Source organism: Oratosquilla oratoria, chromosome 31 (assembly GCF_046742065.1).
Source record: "Oratosquilla oratoria isolate Oo_2021 chromosome 31, ASM4674206v1, whole genome shotgun sequence".
In the NCBI taxonomy this organism is placed as follows: domain Eukaryota; kingdom Metazoa; phylum Arthropoda; class Malacostraca; order Stomatopoda; family Squillidae; genus Oratosquilla; species Oratosquilla oratoria.
The window spans coordinates 19,083,951-19,108,950 of record NC_134807.1 but is presented as its reverse complement, the minus strand read 5'-3'; the positions used below and the strand labels follow the sequence as shown (position 1 = coordinate 19,108,950).

The 25,000-nt window shown below is 43.2% G+C and overlaps 1 protein-coding gene across 4 annotated transcripts in view; it reads left to right on the top strand.

The window, feature by feature from the left end:
* The window catches only part of LOC143041470 (rho guanine nucleotide exchange factor 3-like), a 497,332-nt gene that overhangs the window by 278,797 nt on the left and 193,535 nt on the right, over positions 1 to 25,000 (top strand). Inside the window, exon 3 of one of the 4 annotated variants that reach the window (XM_076213373.1) lies at positions 22,972 to 23,028. The exons of the other annotated variants lie outside the window; for them this stretch is intronic. Within the exon in view, the coding sequence (XP_076069488.1) occupies positions 22,972 to 23,028 (57 nt within the window). The remainder of the gene's footprint in view (positions 1 to 22,971; positions 23,029 to 25,000) is intronic. 4 annotated transcript variants of the gene reach the window in all.

Here is a 25,000-nt window from a genome sequence, read left to right as displayed (position 1 = left end):
TGTTAAAGTCCATTAGATCACCCCGCACTCTTCGTCTTTCTAAAGAGCGTGAGTTAAGATTTTAAGTTCTTTTATATATATATATATATATATATATATATATATATATATATATATATGTACAACACTGAATGGGTCCTAGTGATTAGAGATACATTTTAACAACCACAATGCACTCTAATTCTAAGCCATCAAAGGCCAACATGCTTGAAATTGCAATGTGGTACTGCCCAGGACTCGAACCGGGCATCCTATGACAAGTGCGACAGTGACTTTCCAACAAGACCATCAAGAAGCATGCTGACCTTTGATAGCTTAGAATTAAAGTGCATTGTGGTTAATATATATATATTATATATATATATATATATATATATATATATATTATATATATACACTGCTCTTGTAAACCCGGTTTCCAAAATTCCCTGACAGATTTGTGGTATCTAATACCTACAAAATGGTTAAAAGAGAGAGAGAGAGAGAGAGCGCTGTAGCGTAGGTCAGAACTTTAGTTCGTGACTGTACCGACCAGATGACCCAGACTTCCAAGCTGACTCGGTGAACCCAAAGCGGTTTCCGATAACGGCGTCATATTGCCTCTATGGACAGAGGCGATGGTCAGTTATTGGCAACGAAATACAATTCCTTCTTCTTCCTTTTTCTTCTTCTTGTCCTTGCTTCATGTTCTTGCTCTGCCTCCTCCGCTTACTCTCCCTCCTCCTCTTTCTCCCTTACCACCACCTCCTCGTCCACCTCGTCCTCCTTCTTCTCCTCCTCCTCCTCCTCCTCCTCCTCCTCTTCCTCCTCCACCTCGTCCTCCTCTACCTCTTCCTTCTCAAAACGCTCGTTCCCTTTTGCTATGTCTCAACCTCTCTCTCTCCCTTCTCGACCTCCCCTCCTCCTCCTCCTCCTCCTCCTCCTCCCCCCCTGCTCCTCCTCCTCCTCCTCCCCCCCTGCTCCTCCTCCTCAAGATCCTTTTTTTCAAGCCATTTCTCATGCTCTTCCTCCACCGTCAAGTACGAGTTTGAGGGTCCAGATAATCATTGAACGAATCTTGGAGAAACGTCTCGAAAGTAAGATATCGATCTCCTTATGTGTTTCTTGTTCCCTCTTAGTACCTATATAGTGAACGCTGAATCTATCGGTTGTTTTAAGAAAAGATAAGATAACTTTATGGATAGGGATGACAGGTGGTAAGGGACATGGAACTGCCTTGTGTAAGCCTTATGGTCTCTTGTAATCTCCATTCTTATGTTCATATATATGTAGTGATTAGTAAGTGATAAAATTAACCCAAGAGGCCGAAGCCGTCACCTGTGCCATGTTTGTTCGGGCAGCCGGTGCGGCAGTGTAGCCAGGCGTAGTTGTTGAGGATCGAACCCGGTATTCTTAGTTCTGAGGCAAGACTTGAGACAAGAGGTCCACGATTCTTCGCATGTCTCGAAACCGGTCCTCTTCATGATTGAAAATCTCCGAAAGTCACCTCCGTCTAGGACAGATTATATATATATATATAGATATAGATATATATATATATGTATATGTACAACACTGAATGGGTCCCAGTGAACAGATATACATTTTTATCAACCACAACACACTTTGTTGATGGCTTAGAATTAAAGTGTGTTGTGCTTGACAATATATATATGTGTATGGATATATATATATATATATATATATATATATATAATATATATATATATAATATTTTTTTTTTTTTTTTTTTTTTTTTTCTTATACTGAAAGGTCTTTTTTTGGGGGGACTGAAAGGTCTTCCTTTTTAGACAAAAAAGTCTTCCTTTTTAGACAGAAAAGTCTTCCTTGTTTTAGATCTAAAGGTCTTCCTCTTTCTGTGGACATAAATGTCTTCCTTTTTTGACAGAAAAGTCTTTCTCTTTGGACAGAAAGGTCTTTCTTTTTTAACAGAAAGGTCTTTCTTTTAGGACAGAAAGGTCTTCCTTTTTACAGAAAGGTCTTTCTCTTTGGACAGAAAGGTCTTCCTCTTTGGACAGAAAGGTCTTCCTTTTTAGATATAAGGTATTCCTCTTTGGACAGAAAGATCTTCCTCTTTGGAAAGAAAGGTCTTCCTTTTTGGACAGATAAGTATTCCTTTTTAGACAGAAAGGAATTCCTTTTTGGACAGAAAGGTCTTCCTTTTTAGATATAAGGTCCTCTTTGGACAGAAAAATCTTCCTTTTTTTAGATAGAAAGGTCTTTTGGGATCCTTATCCATTGTAACTCATCGTAACCCATTTTGATTGCTTAATCATCCAGATACGGAGGCATTTTTTAATCTGTCGCCAGACGATTTTATTTACTCGAGAAAGAACATTCCGTCGTTTCACAGTTAAAATCCCGCTTCAGTTATTCCGTAGACTTAAGGTACGTTTTGTTCAAAGCGATTATCCCTCAACGATGATCGTTCATGGCTCAACGATGATCGTCAAACGATTCCTTAGAGCACTAATTCTTTGTTTTTTGAATCATGGGACTGTTTTGCTTCGAGGTGCAAAGTACGAGGCTGATAATTTTAACTGAAACTATTAACGCGCTTACCCAAATATGATCCCAGGTAGTAGGATGCGCGTCACCCGCTATTGGCTGTGGTAGGAGGCTAATATAATTAATAGCGCTGAGCAAAACGTATCTCCCCTTTGTTATATTGACTTCTTCAGTATGAGGTATTTTTTAGATAGAAGATGTTGCAAACTGAGACGAGGTGTTTTGTCGTATGGGTGGTGGTTGGTGGTAGTGGTGTTGATGGTGGTAGTTGGTGGTTGGGGATAGTGGTGGTGATGGTGATGATAGTGGTGATGGTTGGTGGTGATGACTGAGGCTGTGGTTATTCCACTGCATGACAGAACACCCCGACCTTTTCCACTTCATGGTCGAGTTCCATGCAAATAGCCATCTCCCTCCCGTCCCCCCCCCCCCGGCCTGACCCGATATGACCTTTCAACACAGAGACGCACGCCACATTTTTTCACTTTCTTTGTTACTATTGTTATGCTTACTTCCGAGCGCCCTTATTCAGCCAAGGGGTGGGCGTGGGACCAAATGGAGGTCTTAATCGTCTCCCTCCATCTCCCCTAGCAGAGCTAAGTCTTCAGGCGGAAGTCTCTTAGGTCCGTCACCGTTTTGAATGGGTTAAAGGTTAGATGCACAGTTGCAGGTTGTTGTTGTGCATTGCGCCAGTGATTGAAACTCGGGTTCTTTGTCTTCCATTGAAATGTTCTCTTACACCTCCTCTTCCTCCTCCTCCCCCTCCTCCTCCCCCTCCTCCTCCCCCTCTTCCTCCTCCTCCTCCTCCCCTCCTCCCCTCCTCCCCCTCTTTCTCCCCCTCTTCCTCCTCCTCCCCCTCCCCCTCTTCTTTCTCTTCCTATGCCTTCTGTCGAGGACAGGCGGAAGAAGCGAAAGGTGAAGAAGTATGAATGGTGGAAGCCTCTGGAAGGTTCTGGAAACTTCTGGAAGCTCTTGAGGAGACTGGAATGTGTTCGCAGTCCTTGATCTAGCTACCACCTGCCGTAGGTGCCTGAAACCATTAAGCCCTGTTCACATTAGCGATTTGAACCGCGCAGAAATCGCGCTGGTGCTGCAGAGTCAAGGAAAAACTGCGCGGTTGTATGTGAACGCCTCTAGTGACTTACAATGTAATAGAACCGCCGTGGTTCAAACCGCGGCGGTTGAAACTGCTAGTGTGAACAGGGCCAAAGGGAAAGATGGTGGCTTTGGCTGCAGCCCGTAGTTTCGAGGTGGAAACTTCTCCATGCGTCATCTTTACTCGTTAATATTTAAGAAGGTGCTACTTGAATGTTCCAGCACAATGGTAAGATAGACTGTATATCCCACCATCGGAAAAAAGAAAGTTGTTTGAAGAGACATATATTGCGACCATTAACTGTGATCCTCTTCAGCGTGGTTGTACAAAAGGGTGGGTGGACATAAATATACTAGGAGGAGAAACATAGAGGGACATGGGGAGGTAAGCATCTTACATCTTTACATATATTGCGACCATTTAACTGTGATCCTCTTCAGCGTGGTTGTACAAAAGGGTGGGTGGACATAAATATACTAGGAGGGGAAACGTAGAGGGGACATGGGGAGGTAAGCATGCTAATGCATGTATCCCCTCCTAGCATATATGTCACCCATTGTACAATCACGCTGAAGGGGATCACAGTTAGTAATCCCAAAATGCGTATCTTCAAACAACTTTCTTTTTTCCGATAGTGGGATATTCATTCTATTTAAGAAAGAATTACTAGTCGAACGGTTGGGAAGTTATTTCGCACAAGCAGAAATTGTACAATGGGATGCAGTCGCAGAACCTACCAACAGACCTTTTGTTCTATACAAAGGCCGCAAGTAAACGAGTAGATATATAAGTAGATTAATGAATAAATGGGTTACATGAATGAACAAGTAAATTATTTAAATTAATAATAGTTAAGTAAATAAGTAAATTAACAAGTACATAATAAGTACACGAGTTGATAAGTTGAAAAAAAGGACAGACGTGATATGGTAAGGATGGTATGTTTAGGATTGTGTTGGAAATGTTTGCATCGGGAGAGAGGAAGGCGAGATCCTCAGGTAGTGGACGTCACCGGCCTATACTTTCTCTTTAATGAACACCTTGACAGGTTGCATCTCCACAGAGCAGCACGTTACATAATATTTCCTGACGTGCATGAAACCATGCACATTCGCTAGCGAGGAGTACGTTCATGACTTGATCCAAACTTCATTCATGTACTCTACATTGTAAGGCTTGTTTCACACGTGTCGACTTTTTTCCGTGCGCTGTCCACGACACGACGTCGTGCTTTCAAATAGCCATGGGTGTCTATGGACGCTTTCACACGAGGTCGTAAAGTGTGAGAGTCCATAGAAATCCATGATTATTTGAAAGCACGGCGTCGTGTCGTGGACGGCGCACGGCGAAAAGTCGATACGTGTGGAACGAGCCTCCGACGAGGTTTTGTTCAACTCACTGATTTGGTAATATTCTTTACAGACGATTTTATTTAGGAGGAAGTCGTATTCAGGCAAAGTTGAGTCTTAGATTAAGACCCGGATGCAAGAAAGTCGTCTGCTTTATCGGCCAAACAAAAGTAAACAAGTGAAATGTTTAGATCGAGTCCTGAGGTGACGGGTTTTGGCAAAATGTCATTTTGCATTTCTCATTAAGATGATGAATGATGATGTTTATTTGGGGTAATGGAAGTAACTAACTGTAAGGGAAACCCAGTGATGAAATGGTAAGCTAATTTTGGTTGAGATGTTTCTTAAAGGACATCCCCGGCACACGATGAGAGTAATTGGTTTAGTGTAGGTAGAGGTGTGCCGATTAATCGGCACCGGCATCGGCAAGAATCGGCACATTTTTGGTAAATCGGCATCGGCGAGAATAATATTTTTTATCATCGGCAATATTTTGCCGATTACGATGCCGAGCCTTAAAAAAAAAAAAAAAAAAATCTGGCCGAAGCCGATTCACCCAAAAAGTGCCGATTCTTGCCGATGCCGATTAATCGGCATCGGCAAGAATCGGCGCTTTTTTGGTAATTCGGCATCGGCGAAAATAATTTTTTTTTTTTTTTTTATCGTCATCGGCAATATCTTGCCGATTGCGATGCCGAGCCTTAAAAAAAAAAAAAAAAAAAAAAATCGCCGATGCCGATTCACCGTAAAAGTGCCGATTCTTGCTGATGCCGATTAATCGCCATACCCTTAAGTGTAGGAATCCACACTAATAAGGACCTTGAGTATCGATGAGTAAGGGGTAGTGAGTGGTTCACAATCAGTTATTTCTGCAGCCGTGTTTTGTTGAATAGTGTTTGATCTAACTATAGACTACGCCCTCTTTCTTCTTCCTCCTCCTCCTCCTCCTTCTCCTCGTTCTTCCTCCTCCTCCCTCCTTTCTCCTACTCCACTTCCCTCTTACCTCCCCCTTCCTTCTCCTCTAATCTTCCCCCTCCACCTCCTTTAACTCTCCCCCTCCTTCCTCCTCCTGCCCCTTTCCCTCCCCCTTTTACCCTCCTCCTCCTCCTCCTTCTTCTATCTCCTTCTATTTCCTCCTCCTCCTTCTTCTACCTCCTCCCGTTCCTCCCCACCCTTTGCTTCTCAACCCTCATCCCCCTCCTCTTCCTCCTATCTCCTCCTCCTACCTCCTCTTTCTACCTCCTCTTTCTACCTCCTCTCGTTTCCCCCCACCCCTTGCTTCTCCACCCTCCTCCCTCCTCCATTGCACTCCGTAGTTTTGCTTTTAAGATTTGTGAATGAAGCCCGCAGCAGACGTTATACAAACGGGGCGCACTATCCATAGGTACGTCGTGATGTGTTTGTGCTGTCGGAAACATCTTTGATGAAAATTGCAGACACGATCACGTTCTTGTGATATTTTTCCATAATATTAGAACGCATACGTACAGTGATTCTCGGCACTGTGATAATACAAGACTATGTCACTTGTTTGTTGAAAGTATTTGCTTATAAGGTCATAGAACGGGGGTGGGCAACCCTTGGCACGCGTGCTAAACCTAGCACACAAACGACCTTTTCCTACGACACGCGAAAGTCAGAGCTCACCTTAAAAAAGATGATCAATAAATCTCCAACTCCTTTTGTATGACCATTGGTAACCGCGTGCAGCCTTGGGTGTGCGGATTGGGACTTTTAGTAGGTGAAAGGAGTAGTGGTGCCCATACTTGTGTGTAGGCCTATTATTTTACTCTGTTGACACAAGAGAAAATGATGTATTAAAGAATTGGCTGATTGTGGCACTCGCACTTAAAAAGGTTGCCCACCCCTATCATAGAATGTGCTACCCATGTCTATGCTTTTTACATTCTCTCTCTCTCTCTCACTCTCACTCTCACTCTCTCTCTCTCTTTTTCTATAACTAATGTCTTCCGTCTCCAGTGAGGAATGCATTTAATTTTAATTTTTTTTTTTATTCAAAATCAACGATATCTTAAAATATCGTTAATTTTGAAAAACTATAACTTAAAACTCTCCTTTAGTATTATCATGGTTATTTTGTATTGGCATTTGTAGTTCGTGCATTTTTTGATAATCTTGTCACACCAAAGGCAAAGAAAGTTGATAATTGTGTCATTTCACAGATTATCTCTAGTTCCAAGAAGTGTTTGTCCTGTCCGTGTAGTCTATACGCGTCTTATTTTGGAACGCAGTTGAGAAACAGGCATCTGGGAAAAATTGAATAGAGACCTTGGTTGTTATCCTTGGCTTATGGTCGTGGATATCTAGAGGAAATGGCAGTCAGCAGAAGTCATTAGGAACTGAACCGGTCTTCCAATTTGGATCACAGCTCACACTACCTGGAAGTGAACGTAATGAACGACAGCCTTATAATACATATATATATATATATATATATATATATATATATATATATATATATATATATATATAATATGTGTGTGTGTGTGTGTGTGTGTGTGTGTGTGTGTGTGTGTGCTGTTGTTGCAAGTGAAGGGGTGACTTTAACAAATCCTACCACTCAAGGCTATTGCGTGCTAAAACAGCATAATGATAATACATTTATAAATATGTATGTATATATATATATATATATATATATATATATATATATGTGTGTGTGTGTGTGTGTGTGTGTGTGTATTGCTACAAAGTAAAGGGTGTCTTTAACCAACCCTGCTGCATGAGGCTGTCGCTCGCTACAATGTAGAAGAAATAGTTGTTTTTATGGATAACACCCGGCGCCACCGTCTTGATATCTTGTACTGACTGGACGCCGTGAGATGGAAAGCGTGCAAGAAGGAGACCAGACAGAAGGCTAGAGACGAGATAGAGAGAAGTTTGCAGAAAGGACGTGGCAGAGAATAGTGCGACTCATGGAATGGTATTGGAGAAGCCTTTGTTCGGCAGTGGACCAGAAATTGCTGATTGAAGGATTGACTGATCTTGTGCCAAGCACTAACTGGCCCAAGAACGCCCACGCCTACATAGAGAGACTAATGAAGCAAGGAGGAATCCTGTGGCGTCATTTTCACTTCGGAGGAAGGTCCAAGTATGATCATTATAAGTTCGGGACACGTGACGCTCCTAATTGAGATCGGCCGAAGGCGGAGGGTCAGTGACCTGTGCTGGAATCAGGTCACGGCGAAGATCGGAAAGAAAAAAAACCAGGCGATGTCATCACGACACAGGTCAGTTTTCGAACTTTGCTAGAGTGGGTATAAGATCTGTCCAGACCAACCGATCTCTGGAATGTTACGAAGACCGCTGGCAGCCAGATTTTGCTCCTAAGTAACTGCAGATACTTGTTCTTAGAATGACTTCATTATTCTTATTAAACGGTGATGTTTGAGCTGATGACTCCATGCTCCACCTTGTATCATCTACACCAGTGTTTCCCAACCTTTTTTTGGCCATGCCCCACCTAATCACTTCTAGAATCCTGATGCCCCTCTTCCCCATGTGGTAATGTATAATTCTTTTTTAAGAAATGAACTCCGTTTCATGGTGAAGAAGCCTAAAACACCTATTACGAAGCAGGCATTAGGAAGTCTAAAATTTGGAAAATACTTTTAATCAAAGTTAATAATTGTACTTGTATTTCATAAAAAGTACTGTTTTAATGCCATGAACACAGGATATACGAAGGATTGGGAAACTTTTCAAAATGAAATTCCAAAATTGTTTTAAAATGGAAGTTATTCGCCAGGTGGCAGTGCAATCGGGGGTAATTTGAAAATCGAAGACAGAATGATGAATGAAATAAATGTGTGATTGCTACATTTTTATTTATTGGAATGTTACGGCCAACAGATCACAAGAACATAGACTTTGATTACCAAAACACCTAAAAATCAAATTGCCCCCCTTAAAAAAAAATCAAATTTGTTGGGAACCACTTATCTACATGCATCCCTGGGCTTCACACACACACACACACACACACACACACACACACACACACACACACACACACACACACACACACACACACACACACACACACACACACACACACACACACACACACACACACACACACACACACACACACACACACACACACACACAGAGAGAGAGAGAGAGAGAGAGAGAGAGAGAGAGAGAGAGAGAGAGAGCTTGGAAACCACTGCAGTAGATGGAGAACTCACACACTCTGTATCATACAATGGGAGGTGGAGGGACCATCGTTGAATTGGTGGACATACACTAAACGTTGTGAAATACGATGCAACTTTGTGGGTAAAAAGTGAAGGTGGCATCACTCAAGGAGTCGTCTTCAACAGTGTCTCATAAACTATAAGTACTGGCGACAAGGATGACGAGTTTATACAGAAGATTAACTCCTCCCCTCCCAGCCATCACATAATAAATGCGTTACACAACTGCGTTCGTCTTAGACTAAGCTATGAATAGATTAGCTTACATGGACGGAGGATGCCGAAGCAAGCAAAACACAAGAAGTACAAGTCGGATTTCGGCAAAATTCTGAGCATCCTTGAGCCCCTCACTATAACAACCGGAATGATAATCCCTCAAGTTAGCCAGGATCTTGAACATGGTATATGTGGTATATTGGAGTTATTAACCTCTTCAATACTAGTCGAATTCTCGCGGGCAACATCAGCTGCCTGATGTACGATGATTCGATGATGCATCAGAATACTCGCGTTATAAAATATAAAGTTCCAGCTGTATTACTCGTTCTTTTTCACTCTGAATATTAATAATCACAGAAAATATGATCAAGCCAGTTCACAGAATAATGGGGTCACTCAGATACTACTACAAAATTGATATAATCAAGATACTAACGCCGGCATTCTCATATACCCACTCGCTCCTCATCGTATGGAAGGGGTTAAGAGCTTCCCCCCTAAACTCCAAGAAGGAATTGAAACATCGATCCGCGTGTTGTAAGCCCTTCACAAGGGTCACTCGATTATGTATAAAATGTGACCAAAATGAATTGATCCATACCTGAAGATGTCTGAAGGTCAGGCGAAACGTCGCAAAGTAATGTTTTCTTTATATTCTTCCTTCGCCTTGAATTCTTTACGTAACGTCTCCCTCTACGCGAGCAGGGAAGATGTCTTGGAAAATGAGGTCACCAATGTCAAATTTGCTGTGTGAATCAATGAACAATGATATTGGCGTGAGTGGAGAATGTTTATAAAGGGATGAAAATGTGGGGGTAAACCAGATTCGGCTGTCAGGACCTACTGTAGAGGTGCTGCGTCTTGCTGCACTGCTTCTGACACAGGCATTGGGTACGGTGCATGGTATTGATTCCTTCATCCACAAGAAGCAAGATAAAACTGTTGTGGAATGAGGTGGTATAGGTGGATTGGGTGCATGCCTTGTCTGGCTACCCCCCTTACCAGGGGAAAGAGGGAAGAAGCCTTTTTGGTATTTGTGTGTGTAATGCATGTGTATGTACAAGTGTATGTTTGCGTATAATGTATGTATATGTATAAGTATGTGTGTGTATATGTATGTGTATAACTGTGTGTAAAAAGTATGTGTATGTATAAATGTGTGTGTGTATATAATGTGTATATATAAGTGTGTGTATGTATTTAGTGTATGTGTATGTATAAGTGTGTGTGTATATAATGTATGTACAGTGTGTGTGTGTGTGCGTGTGTATGTGTACGTGTGTGTTTCTGCGTCCATTCGTGTGCTTGCATGTGCACACATATATATAGAGTTAAAGGTGGAAGATGCAGAAATACATAGGGAACTTCCAATTATCACTCTGTTGATGAACTAGTTAAGTATTTCGAGGCAGCAGTGAGTGTTGATCACGAGCGTAAACTGAAAGGTAATTCTTGTGATAAGCCTGGGCCTTAAAGGTGCATATTGGCTCATTCTGTGTAGTTAACTTCATAATGAGTATGGAGAAAACAGATTATACACACGTGCAGACTAAAGCGCACGCGTGCGCTCACGCACACACACACACACACACACACACACACACACACACACACACACACACACACACACACACTCACAAATTACACGCGCACACATACACACACATCCACACACACATACACATACATGCACACACACACATCCACGCACACACACATCTACGCATACACACACATCCACGCACGCACAAGTTACACACACACACGCACACACAGATCTACCCATACACACACATCCACGCACGCACACACACGCACACACATGTATACACACAAAGACGCATACATACACGCTTGCGCGAGCTCGCGCGCACACTGAAACGTGCACACATGATCATGTATGCACGCACGTATTATATGTTTGTTTGTGTATGTGTGCGTGTTTGGAACACGTATATCTATTTTTGTATCCATACCTGTATGGAGGAGTTTCACGAATACCGTATGTTCTTATGTTCATTTGGAATGGCGGGATGGATCGGGTGCCCGACCCGACTCTGCAGTCCTCAGATTGCACGATGGAGAGATATCCTATAGAGCAACTGCAAACTGCTGATTAAGCCATTTCTGGAGCAAGAAGGAACCTCACCCACCCTCCTTTTCCATTGCTCAAAACGTGTATATACATTGCTCAAAAACGTGTAAATACTCGTATATACAGTGTGTGTGGATGTACATATGTATATGTATGTATGCGGGGATTATGTAAGTATATGTAGGCTACACGTGTTTGTGTATGTGATTCACCATGGTCTTTGGATCACGTTTTGGACTCGTGATCGACAGCTATTTCCCGGAAGAGAGCTCAGAGCTCGTGTATGACCAATCTATGGGTAAGCTGTGACCTTACACACACACACACACACCCAACTACCCGCCCACGAGAGTTGGAGTAACAACCTGCAGCGTAGCTATACTGAAATTATTTCAGCCCTGGGCGAGATTCGAACCCAGTGGTAACCAGGAACTCGGTACCAACTGCGCCACGAGTGTGTGTGTGTGTGTGTGTGTGTGTGTGTGTGTGTGTGTGTGGTCCGTGGGTGAGTGTGTTTTGTTTGCTTGTGTCTGTATGTTTTTGTGGTAACGTTTGACGGGTGTGTGATAAAGCGTGGCCCGTACCACCCACTCCAATTTCGCGCGTGATGCGGCAGACCTGCCTGCGCTCGAGTGGTAAATGATTAGTGCTAAATTGTGTGTAATACGCTCATCATTTTTTATGCGCGCCACTGTAATTCATCATATAGACTTGGAGGCATGTTATTAACTCGAGTGGATCTCTCTCCCTCAACCCCCATCTCTTTCTCTCTCTCGCTCTCACTCTCACTCTCTATCTTTATCTCTGTCTCTATCTGTCTCTCTAATCTTCTCCCGCTCTCTCTCTCTCTCTCTCTCTCTCTCTCTCTCTCTCTTTCAGTCTCACCCCCTATCTACCTCTGTCTCTCTCGCCCTATCGCTCTAATCTTCTCTCGCTCTCTCTCTCTCTCTCTCTCTCTCTCTCTCTCTCTGTATATATATATATATATATATATATATATATCTGTATCTCTCACCCTCTCCCGCTCTCTCTTATCGTATCTCTCTCACCTTCCACTCGCACACACACTCTCCCCCCTCGGTTCCTCTTTCTTTCATTCTCTCCCCCTGCCCTCCTTTCCTCTTCACTCCTCCCTCTCTCCCTCTCTCCCTTTTTCCCTCTCTCCTTCTCTCCCTGTCCTTTTCTTTTTCCTATTTGTCTTTTGGTCTTATCTCTATTTTCTCGCCCTTGCTCTTTATTTCACCCTTCGCCTTTCGGTTTTTTTCCACTAATCTTCTTCATCTTCTTCCTCATAATCTGTCTTTTTTCCTCTCCCTCCTCTTCTTCTTCCTCCTCTTCTTCATCCTCCTCCTCATATAACTCTTCTTCCTCTTATTTCTCTTCTTTCTCTTCTTTCTCTTCTTCCTCCACTTCTTTCTCTTCTTCCTACTCTTCCTCCTCTTCTTCTTCCTCTTCTTCATCCTCCTCATATAGCTCATTTTCCTCTTCTTTCTCTTCTTCCTCCACTTCTTCCTCTTCTTCCTCCTCTTCTTCCTCCACTTCCTCCTCCGCTACTTCCTCCTCTTCTTCCTCTCCTCATCTTCCTTTTTCTCTTTCTCCTCCCCCTCCTCTTCCTCTTCCTGTTCTCAAGAAGCTCTTTTTCTTTTGCTGTGTCCTCCTCCTTCCTCTCTCGATGTGGCCCTCCCGCCATTTTCTTCTTCATTTCAGGGTCGTCGTCGTCGTCGTCGATTGATTTGCTCTGTGAGGTTGACGACGCTCACAGATGTGGCGACGAAGGTGACCGTTCTAAGGTCTCGCTAACTAACCTCTCTTCGATTGAATCTTAGATTTGATTTATTTAATCAATTAATTTATTTATTTGTTTATTTTCGAAAAAAAAGAAAAAAATAATAGTAATAATAATAATAATAATTAATAAAAAAAATATTTATAATAATAATAATATTAATAATAATCCAAAACTGAATAAGATTGTCTGTCGGCAGCCAGAACAAATTTATAAAAATAATAAAATTCACTGGAAGTCCTCGTGAACCATTTGGTCCCGTTCTCTTGTGTGCCGAAGAATGTACTCCAGAAGCTATCAATCTGGGCGTCATGGCCCACTCTTACAATTTACACATTAATATATAATGTGAGGACTCTTAATATAAGTTAAGCAAGGTCATCATATTAAGACAACAGGGCAGGACTCGCAGTAATGGATTTAAATTGGACAAATTTAGATTTAAGAAGGAAAGAGGGAAGAATTGGTTTACTAATAGGGTGGTCGACGAATGGAATAAACTTAGTAACCATGTAGTGAGCGTTGAAACTATCGGTTGTTTTAAGAAAAGGTTAGACAACTTTATGGATGGGGATGACAGATGATAATGAACATGGAAATGCGTAGTGTATGCCCTATGGTCTCTTGTAGTATCCTTCATTCTTATGTTATGCTCTTATATCACAAAAATATATCAATATAAGATAATTATGATTTTCAACTTCGCAATAAAGCAAAGAATTCCTCTTCCTCAACATTATTATATATATATATATATATATATATATATATATATATATATATATATATATATCACTTGTCACGTGCTAGTGCAGGTTCGAGTCCTTGGCTGTACCACGTTTCAATTTCTGCATGTTGACCTCGAGTTTCTCGATGTCGATGGCTTAGAATTAAAGTGAATTGTGGTTGATATATATATATATATATATATATATATATATATATATATATATATATATATATATGTAATTATTATTGTTATATATATATATTTTTTATTTATTTATTTAATTTTGGCGGGGTGGGATTTGGGAGGAAAATGGAGGACATCCACACGAATGCTGACAGTTCATAAAGGAGTGAATGGAGTGAAAATGATTGAGAACCTCTGACCTAATGTCTCTTTTCCAACTTCTTTCTCGCCCACGACATTTACTGCTCGTCTTCGTCCCCTTCCCCTCTCCCTTCCCCTCTCCCTCCCCCTCTCCCTCCCCCTCTCCCTTCCCCTCACCTTTCCCCTCTCCCACCAGTCGCGTCATCACCATTTTCTTTCCTTCTTTCTCCTGCTTCTCATTATCTGCATCACCTCTTGCCTGCAAATCATTTTACTTCTTCACTCTCTTTTCCTTTCCCTTTACTTCTCTCGCTCTTTCCTCCTCCTCTTCCTCTTCCTCCTCCTTCCCCTTCTCCTCCTCCTCCATCTCCTCATCCTCTTTCACCGCTTGTTTTTCTTCCAGTCCTCCTATTCATCCATCCCTACCTTCCCCTTCCCCTTCTTCTTCCCCTCCCCCTTCCCCTTCTTCTTCCCCTCCCCCTTCCCTTTCCTTTTCCCCTCCCTTCTCCCCTTCCCCTTCTTCTTCCCCTCCCCCTTCCCCTTCCATTTTCCCCTCGCCCTTCCCCTTCCTTTTCTCCTCCCTTCTCCCCTTCCTTTTTCCCTTCCCCTTCCTTTTTCCCTTCCCCTTCCCCCTCCTTTTCCCCTCCCTTCTTCCCTTCCTTTTCCCCTCCCCCTTCCCCTCCTTTTCCCCTCCCTTCTCCCCTTTCTTTTCCCCTGCCCCTTCCTTTTCCCCCTTCCCCTCCCTTTTCCCCTCCTTTTCCCTCCTTTTCCCCCCTCCCTTTTCCCCTCTCTTTTCCCCTTCCCCGTCCCCCTTCCCCGTCCCCTCCATTACCCACATTCCCTCTCCGATTGACCTTCTCCAATTCCCTGTCCTTACTCCTTTTATTCCCCTTCCCTCTCCTCCCCGTCCTTGCTCTTATCCCCTATTCCCTTTCATTCCAGCCCCTCCCCTTCCCTTCCCTCCCCATCCCTTTCATCCTTTTCCCCTCTCCCTTCCCCCTATCCCCACTCGGAATCCCTTTCCCTTCCTAATCCCCCCTCAGTTTGCTTTCTCAACCCTCGCCCTCTCGTCGTAATCCTCCGTCTCGCTGCCGAACTCTCTTCGTGTAGTTCCTCTTATCCTCGAACTCACTCTGTCCGTCGATCTCCATCACACGCCCTCAGAACCCATTTAACCCACTGTGGGCCTTTTTTCTTCAGGTTAGATTTTGTGTAAAGGGCCATTTACACGGTCTAACACTTTGACAAACCCGGTTTGTCAGACAAGTTTTTGAAGTAATGTTTGACCGTGTGAATGGGGTATTTGGACGTCAAACACGTTTGTCGAATGTGTTTGACAACCAAATACGCTATTCACACAGTCAAACATCACTTCAAACACTTGTTTGACAAACCGGGTTTGTCAAACCGTTTGGCCGTCTAAATGCCCCTTAAGGGTTTTGTCGTATGTCTTGTTTGAAGATGCTGTAATGGCTGCCATTTATTTTGTTATTTTTTTTTTTAGTATTCGTCTGTTTATTATCATTTGCTTGATTTTCATTTATTATTAGTTACCTGTCAGTTTATTATTCTTTATTCTTTATGTTTACTTATTATTTAACTATACCTATGCATTTATTTATTTTATTATTATTTATTATTATAATTTTTTGTCTTATTTATTTATTTATTAATAATCTTATAATTTTTTTCGCATCCGACTTATTTATGGAGCAAAAGGTCTCCTGTCAGCATGCTCGGCCTTTTTAATCCTTTGTAATGTTTAATCTATGCATTGTTAAAGGTTAAGGTAATTAGGTGGACAGCTGCTTCGTGGTGGTTAAAGTTAACTTGGGGTTTTACTACAATATTCTCTGGATTTCTACTACGACCGTGACGCAAATAGAAAATAGATGGATTCTCAATGCAGACAAAGGGCAGTGTTAGGTTGGCTATGTATGGTGGAGTGTGCATTGTGTATGGGTGTATTATCTTTCAGCTCAAATCCCTATTTCACTCACCATTTCATTCCCATGCACGGGGAAGTGAGAAATCCGTGGTAAAGCAAAACCCTGTCGGCCTATGAAACCCAGCGGCAAACCGCTGGGTTTCATAGGCCGAAGTTGGGTCGCCTCCCCGTCTGGCCAGGGTTGTCGGTAACCAACGCGACACAGTGGGTCCCAGGAATCGAACTCACGATATGGCTTGGCTCCCCATTTCACGTGTCTTGTTTTTCTCCTCCTCCTCCTCCTCCTCCTCCTCCTCCTCCTCCTCCTCCTCTTCCTCTTCCACCATCCTATTGGTGTTGAACATGGGAGTTTATGATGTAAAACAGGTCGTGGTCGTCTGTTACATCGTTCAATTGTAGGTCCGGCGCTTGGCTGCAAAACCGACGAATACGTCATTACACACACACACACACACATACACACACACTCACTCACTCACTCACTCACTCACTCACTACTGAAGTTGGTGATCACTTCTCCCCGTCTTAGCTTACCTCATCCCATCCCCGATCCCCTTGGCGATAAAGACTTCAACAATGAAAGGGTTAATTAAACTCCTCTCCCTTCTTCTGCAGCAACACTTTTCCCCATCTCCGTCCTCCCCCTTCTCCTCCAGTTCCTAATTTACCCCCTATCGACACCTCGCCATATTTTACTGTACAGGATATTAATTCGGAGTATCTTATGTTTTGGTAAAGGAAGAACATGCGAGTTTCGTAATGACCCCCCCCCCCCTGTACCCATCCTTTTTCCACCATGAACAAAATTGTTTTACTTTTTCGGGGGGGAAAAGTCTGAATTATACTTCCGTACGGGAAGTGTTGATACCTCTTCCCATATTATTCACTGTCGTCTTTACCGTCCTTCCTTCCCGTCATTAACAACCTCCAACGCCCACCGAACCACCTTCGCCTCCCAGTCTCTCCTGGCCCGTCTCCACCGTCACATTGATCCGGTGCGGACTCGGGCCCATACCGTGCTAGACTGCAACCAGGGCCGCCCAACCGTCATCCTCGGTGTTGACGGTAGCTCGTCATGCAGGTCCTCACTCTTGGTTCAGCAAGGCCCGGGGTAACTTGTGTTAACCCGGATGTCTTTATGTGAGTCAAGAAAGAGTCTGGTTTACTTGCTGTGCTCGAGGTAGAAGGAAATAGACAAGAACTGGTTTACCAACAGAGTGGTTAATGAATGTAATAGACTTTGTAACCAAGTAGTGAGGGCTGAAACATTTAGTTGTTTTAAGAGTAGATGAGATGAATTTATGGCTAGGGATGATAGGTGGTAAGGGATATGGAACTGCGCAGTGTAGGCCTTATGGTCTCTTGCAGTCTTCTCCGTTCTTATATTATGCTCGGTCTTTGGGGGGAACAGGGTTTCTGTAGCCAATTAAATTCTCCTGGTAACCGCCAAACCTGTTTTCGTCAGCAGTAATTGATGGAATTATTATTATTATTATTATTTCTTTTAATATTTTCTACTTTTCTTCCTTTTCCTTCTCTTCCCCTCATCTTGCTGCTCCTCTTCCTCCTTCTCCTCCACCTCCTCTTCCACCTCCTGTCCCTATTCTTCCTCCTTTGACAACACATGAAATTTGATAAAAATGTTTAGCATTTAGGGAGACCGGAAGAGCGAAATTGTAATAAGAAGATATTTGCTTTTACACAAGACCAGAATGGTAAGACACACCCCCCCCAAAAAAAAAAAAAAAAAAAAAAAAAAAAGGTCGCCTTAGCATCCGGCATATGAACATCGACCATTTTCCTCCTCTGAGGTAGACCAAAGTAGGGTTGGACCTAGAACAAATTGCAATAGAAGGTTTTTTGGCTTTATCTTGTTTATTAGGTCCCTCTGATGAACATATAAAAAGTCTCCAACTTTTGGACACCGGGAAAGTGGTTAATTTGCATAAATTCAAGATGGCCGCCGTTCAAAGCTTCAATTTACAGATAACTTTTTTCTGGCTGCTCCCAGACCCTATAAATGTATTACAAACAACGGTTTTTGGCTTTAACTTGTTTATTAGGTCCCTCTGATGAACATATGAAACATAAATTCAAGATAAATTCAAGAAATACAGAATGAGGCATTGCAAATGTGATATGACGTCACCATGACGTAGTATGACGTCACCATGACGTAGTATGACGTCATTCAGAGGCATGATAGGAGTTCGTATTCACTTGGATCATCGGTGCTTGCATCAAAGTTGCTATTTTGACAGAGTCCTTTACATTCACCACATGCACTGGAACATTCAAGCTCATTCCGTTTGCAACTACAGCGTTGAGTGTCACAGTTGCCCTTACACTGACATCTGACCAATTTCAGTAGTGAATCAGGAGCCACTGGCGAATCCATCGTCTTCGGTTCAAGCTGTCCCTTCCGCAGACACCAGCCCCATTTCTCGGGGTCCACACAGTTCCCCATCCATTCCTGGACCTGACAATAAACACGGAACGAGTGGTATTTGGCTGCATCAGTTGTTGGGGGAAGGCTGTGAACTTCAACAGTAGTTGAACTTTTTCCCACCTTGTTGCAAAACTTTGTCTTTCGTAGTCCGTCAAGGGTGTCATTTCCTTTCCCCCCCGTACAAATAAACCAAGGACTTTTCACCAGCTGATGATATCGCGTCTTTACTTCCACTTTGGCAACAGAATGCTTCTAAACATTTCAAGAAACCGTTGTCTTCCCTTACTTTCCTCAAGGCAGCCCCTTTACCAATACCATTATAGTCGTGAGGTTGTGTCACATCCACAGAGTGCATGGACAACTGGCAGGACACTACAGATGCTTTCACCGAGAGCTTCTGCTACTGAGTTAATATGCCAACATTTCCCACCTTCCTTGCTCGACTTGAAGTACAAATCATTCATCCCTCGTTCCGCATAATGACACAACAGCACCAACAAGTCTGTGTCCTCACCTATCACATATGTCACGGTTTCCCTTGCATGCTCAATTCCCTTCTTCGCAATCATGACATCTGCATCTGCTGGCGCATTGACACAGTCAATTCCATTTGTCTTGAATGTTTCACACAATAAGTCAATGAAGTTTTGCTTATTGTCCGAGTTCGACAAGAATTTTTCCTTTTTTGACCGAAGGGGCATGGTTGGAGTGTACATCACCTTTTGACCAAAGACTCCTTTTGATCGTCGATTGTGTGTCATGTCCTTGGTAGTAGGTCCTGATTTATAACCATCGAATACAACCACCGGGTTGAGAAAGTTTTTGGAAATATGCTTCATGTACATGCTTGCAATGTCCTCAAATGTGTCACACTTCTTCCATGGAATCCTTTGCAATAAGGAACCACCATCCAGAACATGGGTCACAGTCCTTTCTTCCCAAGTCTGCATTGGAATCATTTGAGGAAGAAAGGACTGTGTTCAAAAGTTGGAGACTTTTTATATGTTCATCAGAGGGACCTAATAAACAAGTTAAAGCCAAAAAACCTTCTATTGCAATTTGTTCTAGGTTCAGTGTAAATTACTGCTAGATTTACTGGACTAAGGTGACTTGCATCATCTCGCGGCAATGGTTGTTGAGGAAGTCGGAAACTGGGTCAGTCTGCCACTCAGTCTCATTTTTATTCATCGAGACGAACGCGTCATCCACATAAAGGCGCATAATCTGATTGTGAAAGGGAGAAGCTAGAAGAGATTTTCATCGGATCTTTGCATGACAAGTTCCGTGGTAGTCACAGGTGGGGGGGAGAATCTATGGAGGCCATACTTATTATGTTAGATTATTTCCATAAGCCTTGAAAGATAAAGCAGAATAAGAAAAAAAAAATAGGGTTATTTGGTGGGGGAGAGCTTTCCATGTGTGTATATGCGTGTGTGTGTTTATATACATACACATACGTACACACATATATACTCACATACGTACATACATATGGTATAATTCTTATACATATATACATACAAACGTACAAACATACATATATACACACATATAAACATACGTGCATGTATACACATATACCTACATACATACATACATACATAGTAAAAGACTCCTTTCTCTTTATAAGTTGGATGGTCGAATGCATACATCCACCCTACCTCCATCTCATACTTATCCAAAACCCATTCGTTGGCCCTTAGGTCATCCCAGGTCAAAGACAGAGCAGCAGATACTAGTTGCTGAATGTGGTTTACCCCCACAGCTTCGTGATATGGTGATCCTGTTCATCTACTCGAGGAATTTACTGAGCAGACAGGAAGGACATTCCCTCAAGCTGTGTCCTTTTTTTTTTTTTAACAGTTCACAATTCACTCAGTTGTGAAGTCTTCCTTTCCCTCTTCGACTCGTTTGCTTTGCATTCAGTGGCCCCCTATCCACCGTCCACCCACTTCAGTCTTCCCGCCTTTCTTCTTCTTCTTTGTCTTTTCTTCTTCGTCGTCTTTTCTTCTTTTTCCTCTTCTTCGTCTTCTTCTTTCGCCAAATTCTTATTTCGTCAACTTCTTTCGTCAGCTTCTTCTTTGGTCAACTTCTTCTCTCGTCAACTTCTTCTTTCGGCAACTTCTTCTTCTTTCGTCAACTTCATCCTTAACTTATTCTTCACCTTATCTTCCTCCTCCTCCTCCTCCTCTTTGTATCCGGGTTGAGTTTGCGGCAAATGGCTCGTTTCCCGGTAAATACGACTGAGAGTTTGTTCGTGGGCCAATCTTGGAAAGAGACCCTTGGCATGGGAAGGGGACACTTCGCCCTTTGTGTATTGCGGAGTTCTTGCAATGTTGGTATCGCTTGATGCTTTCCATTTTCTCCAGTTCAGCAAGTTATAATATAACCACGTTCTGAGTGCTGAAACAATTGGTTGTTTTTAAGAGAAAATTCGATAACTTTATGGATAGAGGTGACAGGTGGTAAGGGACATGGAACTCCCTAGTGTAGGCCTCATGGTCTCTTGCAGTCTCCTCCATTCGTGATATGGTTTAACGTCACAAAGTCCCCCCTATCGGAAGGCTAGGACGGTGCCCCTCACAGAGGACTTTGTAGGATGGAATTTAATGAACCATGCCCTTGGTTCAACTTCGCCGGTGGCAGGATTCGAAATGCCATCCCCTCGACCTTCGCCGCAAGTAACGACGCCCTAACCCGCTCAGCCAGCATTTTCTTATGTTCTTATAATATTTTATCTTTTTAGCTCTTTAGCTGTAGAGGGGTGTGGGTCCCTTGGCTTGAAAAAAAAATCTGGCGTCAATGAGAATAGAAGATGAAGGACATAAAGTGCAGTGAGAGGAAGTCAAACGGACTTGGAAATGGTGGGTTGGATGAAAGATTTTTGTGGGGTAGGGAATGGGGGCTCTGGTCAATCATACTGGCTCTGTTATCATTGAATGTCCTGGAAATGTCCAAAGTAAGATCTTTACAGTAGAACAGTGTGAGTGTGAGCGAACGATGTTAAACGTGGATGTCTGACCCCGTATATTTTTTTTTTTTTTTTTTTTTATAAACAAACAGATAAAACAAGTGGGGATTTTGGAAAATAAAAAGATAAATTAATAGCTAATTAACTAGATGAATACATAGATACAGCAAGAATCTCAAGTGATCGAACACGAAAGTACAGTACTGTAAAAGCCATTCATTCAGTCGCCCGTGTATCATCATTTGTAGGATGCTGTGCACAGTTTCGACTGGGATGGTACATCATTGTAACTCTCCCTCGTCATGGGTGTCCCCTTTGTTGAATAAACTCTGGGAGACGAAGTTATAAGTCGTGATAGGGATTAAGTAGGGAATATCCATAAAAAAAGAGGTTTGAAGACATAGGTAACTCAAGTTGCTTATCAGCTTATCATTCAGCAATGTATATACTATGTTTTAGTAAAATTAAAATACTTTTTGAGCGTCTGGGGATTAACCTTCATCATCACACGCCGCTACCAGTTCCCACGATCTCTCCGAGGAGCAAGCTCCCATGCAATCACCCTTCCATCTCAATCTTAACAACTCGACAGCTTTAGTCAGATTGCCCCAGCCATGTATTCTGTGGGCGTACCCCCTTCGTCTCCTCCTGGATCACGTGTTGGGCTCGTGATCGACAGCGACTACCCTCCCGGAAGAGAGCTCAGAGCTCATATATGTCCGATTTATGGGTAATGCACACACAACTCCCCTCCCACGAGAGTTGTAGTAACGACTCGCAGCGCAGCGATACTGAAATTATTTCAGCCCTGGGCGGGATTCGAACTCGGACCGTCGTAGTGGCGGCCGCGAACGCTGCCACTGGGTCATTGAGTATTGTGTGTGTGTTTGTGTGTGTGTGTAGTTGGCAGAGCGATATGTTTAATTTTTTTTTGTTATTTTCAAGTGTGTGTTAAAAGTAAGACGTTATTGATGCTTTTACGGTTCGCCGTTGCATTATGCATTTGTTAAATTATCTTGAATGAAAAGAATATATTTACTCCTTTTATTCTGTCAAGAAATTACCTTCCAGTGCATCAGAGTTTCTATGTTGCTAACAGAACTGATAATTTGTCATCTTTCTTTTGCACAGGGAAAAAAAACAAAATTAAAGACACATACCGCTAAATCTCCCTTTGATGTGCCAATAGAAGCAAATATGTATTTTGTTGTGTTTATTTAATTTTTCATATATTTATTTACTTGTTTGTTTATTTGTTCATTTGTATGCTTTACAGGTAAGGCTGCTGAAATGTACTTCCAACTGCCCGTCGATTGACCATTTTAGAGAGAAGGTTAGGTACAGTCTTTTAAGTTCTAGCGTAATTACCTTGTTTCTACAAAGTGTAAAAATCTTCTTTTCCTTCAGTGTAACCCAATATGGACCTCAGGAGCCCCCCTTTTTTTTTATTGATGTATACCCTCCTTTTCTTTTATTACTTTACTTTTTTTCATGCTAGCTTGTCTCTTTTGTTAGTCTTTTTAAATAATGATAACATAGAGACTCAGTTACATCATAATACTTCTGTATTCGTGTGCATTCTATACAGATTATTAATTTTGTCCATATTCTGTCCCGAGGTTAGTTATTCATTCTTTACTGGTCCAGCACATGTTAGGAAGCCTGTTTTCTCAAGAGAGTTGATTGGTAATCTCTTCAAGTGCGGAAATCACTGTGTGAGATTCACCATGGTCTTTGGATCGCGTGTTGGACTCGTGATCGACAGCTATTTCCTTCCCTGGGCGGGATTCGAACCCGGACCTCATAGTGACAGCCGGGAACTCTACCAACTGCACCACGGGGCGCGTTTGTGCGTGCGTGTGTGTGTGTGTGTGTGTGTGTGTGTGTGTGTGTGTGTGTGTGTGTGTGTGTGCTTAAATAAACTGGACTAAAAGGTCTGTCTTCATGCTCTTCGTTTTGTAATCCTTTTGTAATGTGACCTTTTACATTTCGTCGCGAATGTACTGATGAACAGGACATTCCCTGTATGTCTGTCTGTCTGTCTGCTCTGTGTGTCCCTCTTCCTCCCTCCCTTCCTCCCCCCTTCATCCATCTCAAATCTCTCTCCCTCCCTCTCCCTTCCCCTTTCTTCCCCTTCCTTCCCCTCTCTCCCTTCCCCCTCCCACTTCCTTCCTCCTCCTCTCCCTTCTTCCCTCTTCCTCTTTTCCTCCTTTCCCCCCCTCCCTCTCTCCCTCTCCCTTCCTCCCCATCTCACTTCCCTCTCCATCTCCCTTGCTCCCTCCCTTCTTCCCCCTTCCTCACCCTCCCTCCTACCCTCCTCCCTTTCTTTCCCTCCCTTTCTTTTCCTCCCTTCCCCATCCCTCACCCTTCCTCTCTCCCTACTCCTCCCTTCGTACCTCCCTTCCTTTCTCCTTCCCCCCTTACCCTCCCTCCCTCTCTCTCCTCCTCCCTCCCTCCCCCACCTTCTCTCTCCCTCCCTTCCGCCGCCCAGCCCAATCCAAATCCGGTCCGGTTCGTGTAATTAATGGCGTGTGTCCTAATTCGACTAATTTCATTCTAACAATGCAAAGAGGAAAAGGGTTCGAGAACAAAGAGCAGCCACGGACGGGGTGCAGGCAACCTCAGTCTGGCGTGTGGGATCGAACTCGGGACCTTGAAACACTTTCCCGGCGGTGCGCGATGGATTCGGATGAATACTAGACATAGATGGATAAATGACACATGACCCTCCCCCCCACCCCATCCTCCACCTCTCTCTCTCTCTCTCTTTCTCTCTCTCCCTTGCTCTCTCCCCCTCGCCACCCTCTTTCTCCATCTTGCTCTCTTCTCTCTCTTTTCTCTCTCTTGCTCTCTACTCCTCGCCTCCCTCTCTCTCCATCTTTCTGTCTCCCTCTCTCTGCATCTGTTTTTGTCTTTCTCCCTCCCCTCAGTTCCCTTTCTTCCTCTCTCCCCTTCTCCCCTCTCTCCCCTTTCTCCCTCTCTCCCCCTCTCTCCCCTCTCTCCCCTTTCTCCCTCTCTCCCCCTCTCTCCCCCTCTCTCCCCTCTTCCCTCTTTCCATCTCTCCCCCTTTCTCTCCCTCTATCCCTCCCGTCCTTCCTCTCCCCCTCTCTCCCTCCCTCCCTCCCTTTCTCCCTTTCTCCCTCTCCCTCCCCTTCCCACCCCTTCCTTCCTTCCTTCCTTCCTCCCTCCCCCCGTCCGTCGTTCTCACTAGGAATGGGATACGGCCTTCCTTGCATGCTCCTTTGTTGAGGTGATGTTACATTTGGATATAAACCCTGACTTTTGTTCTTTTGGCGCGGGTAACG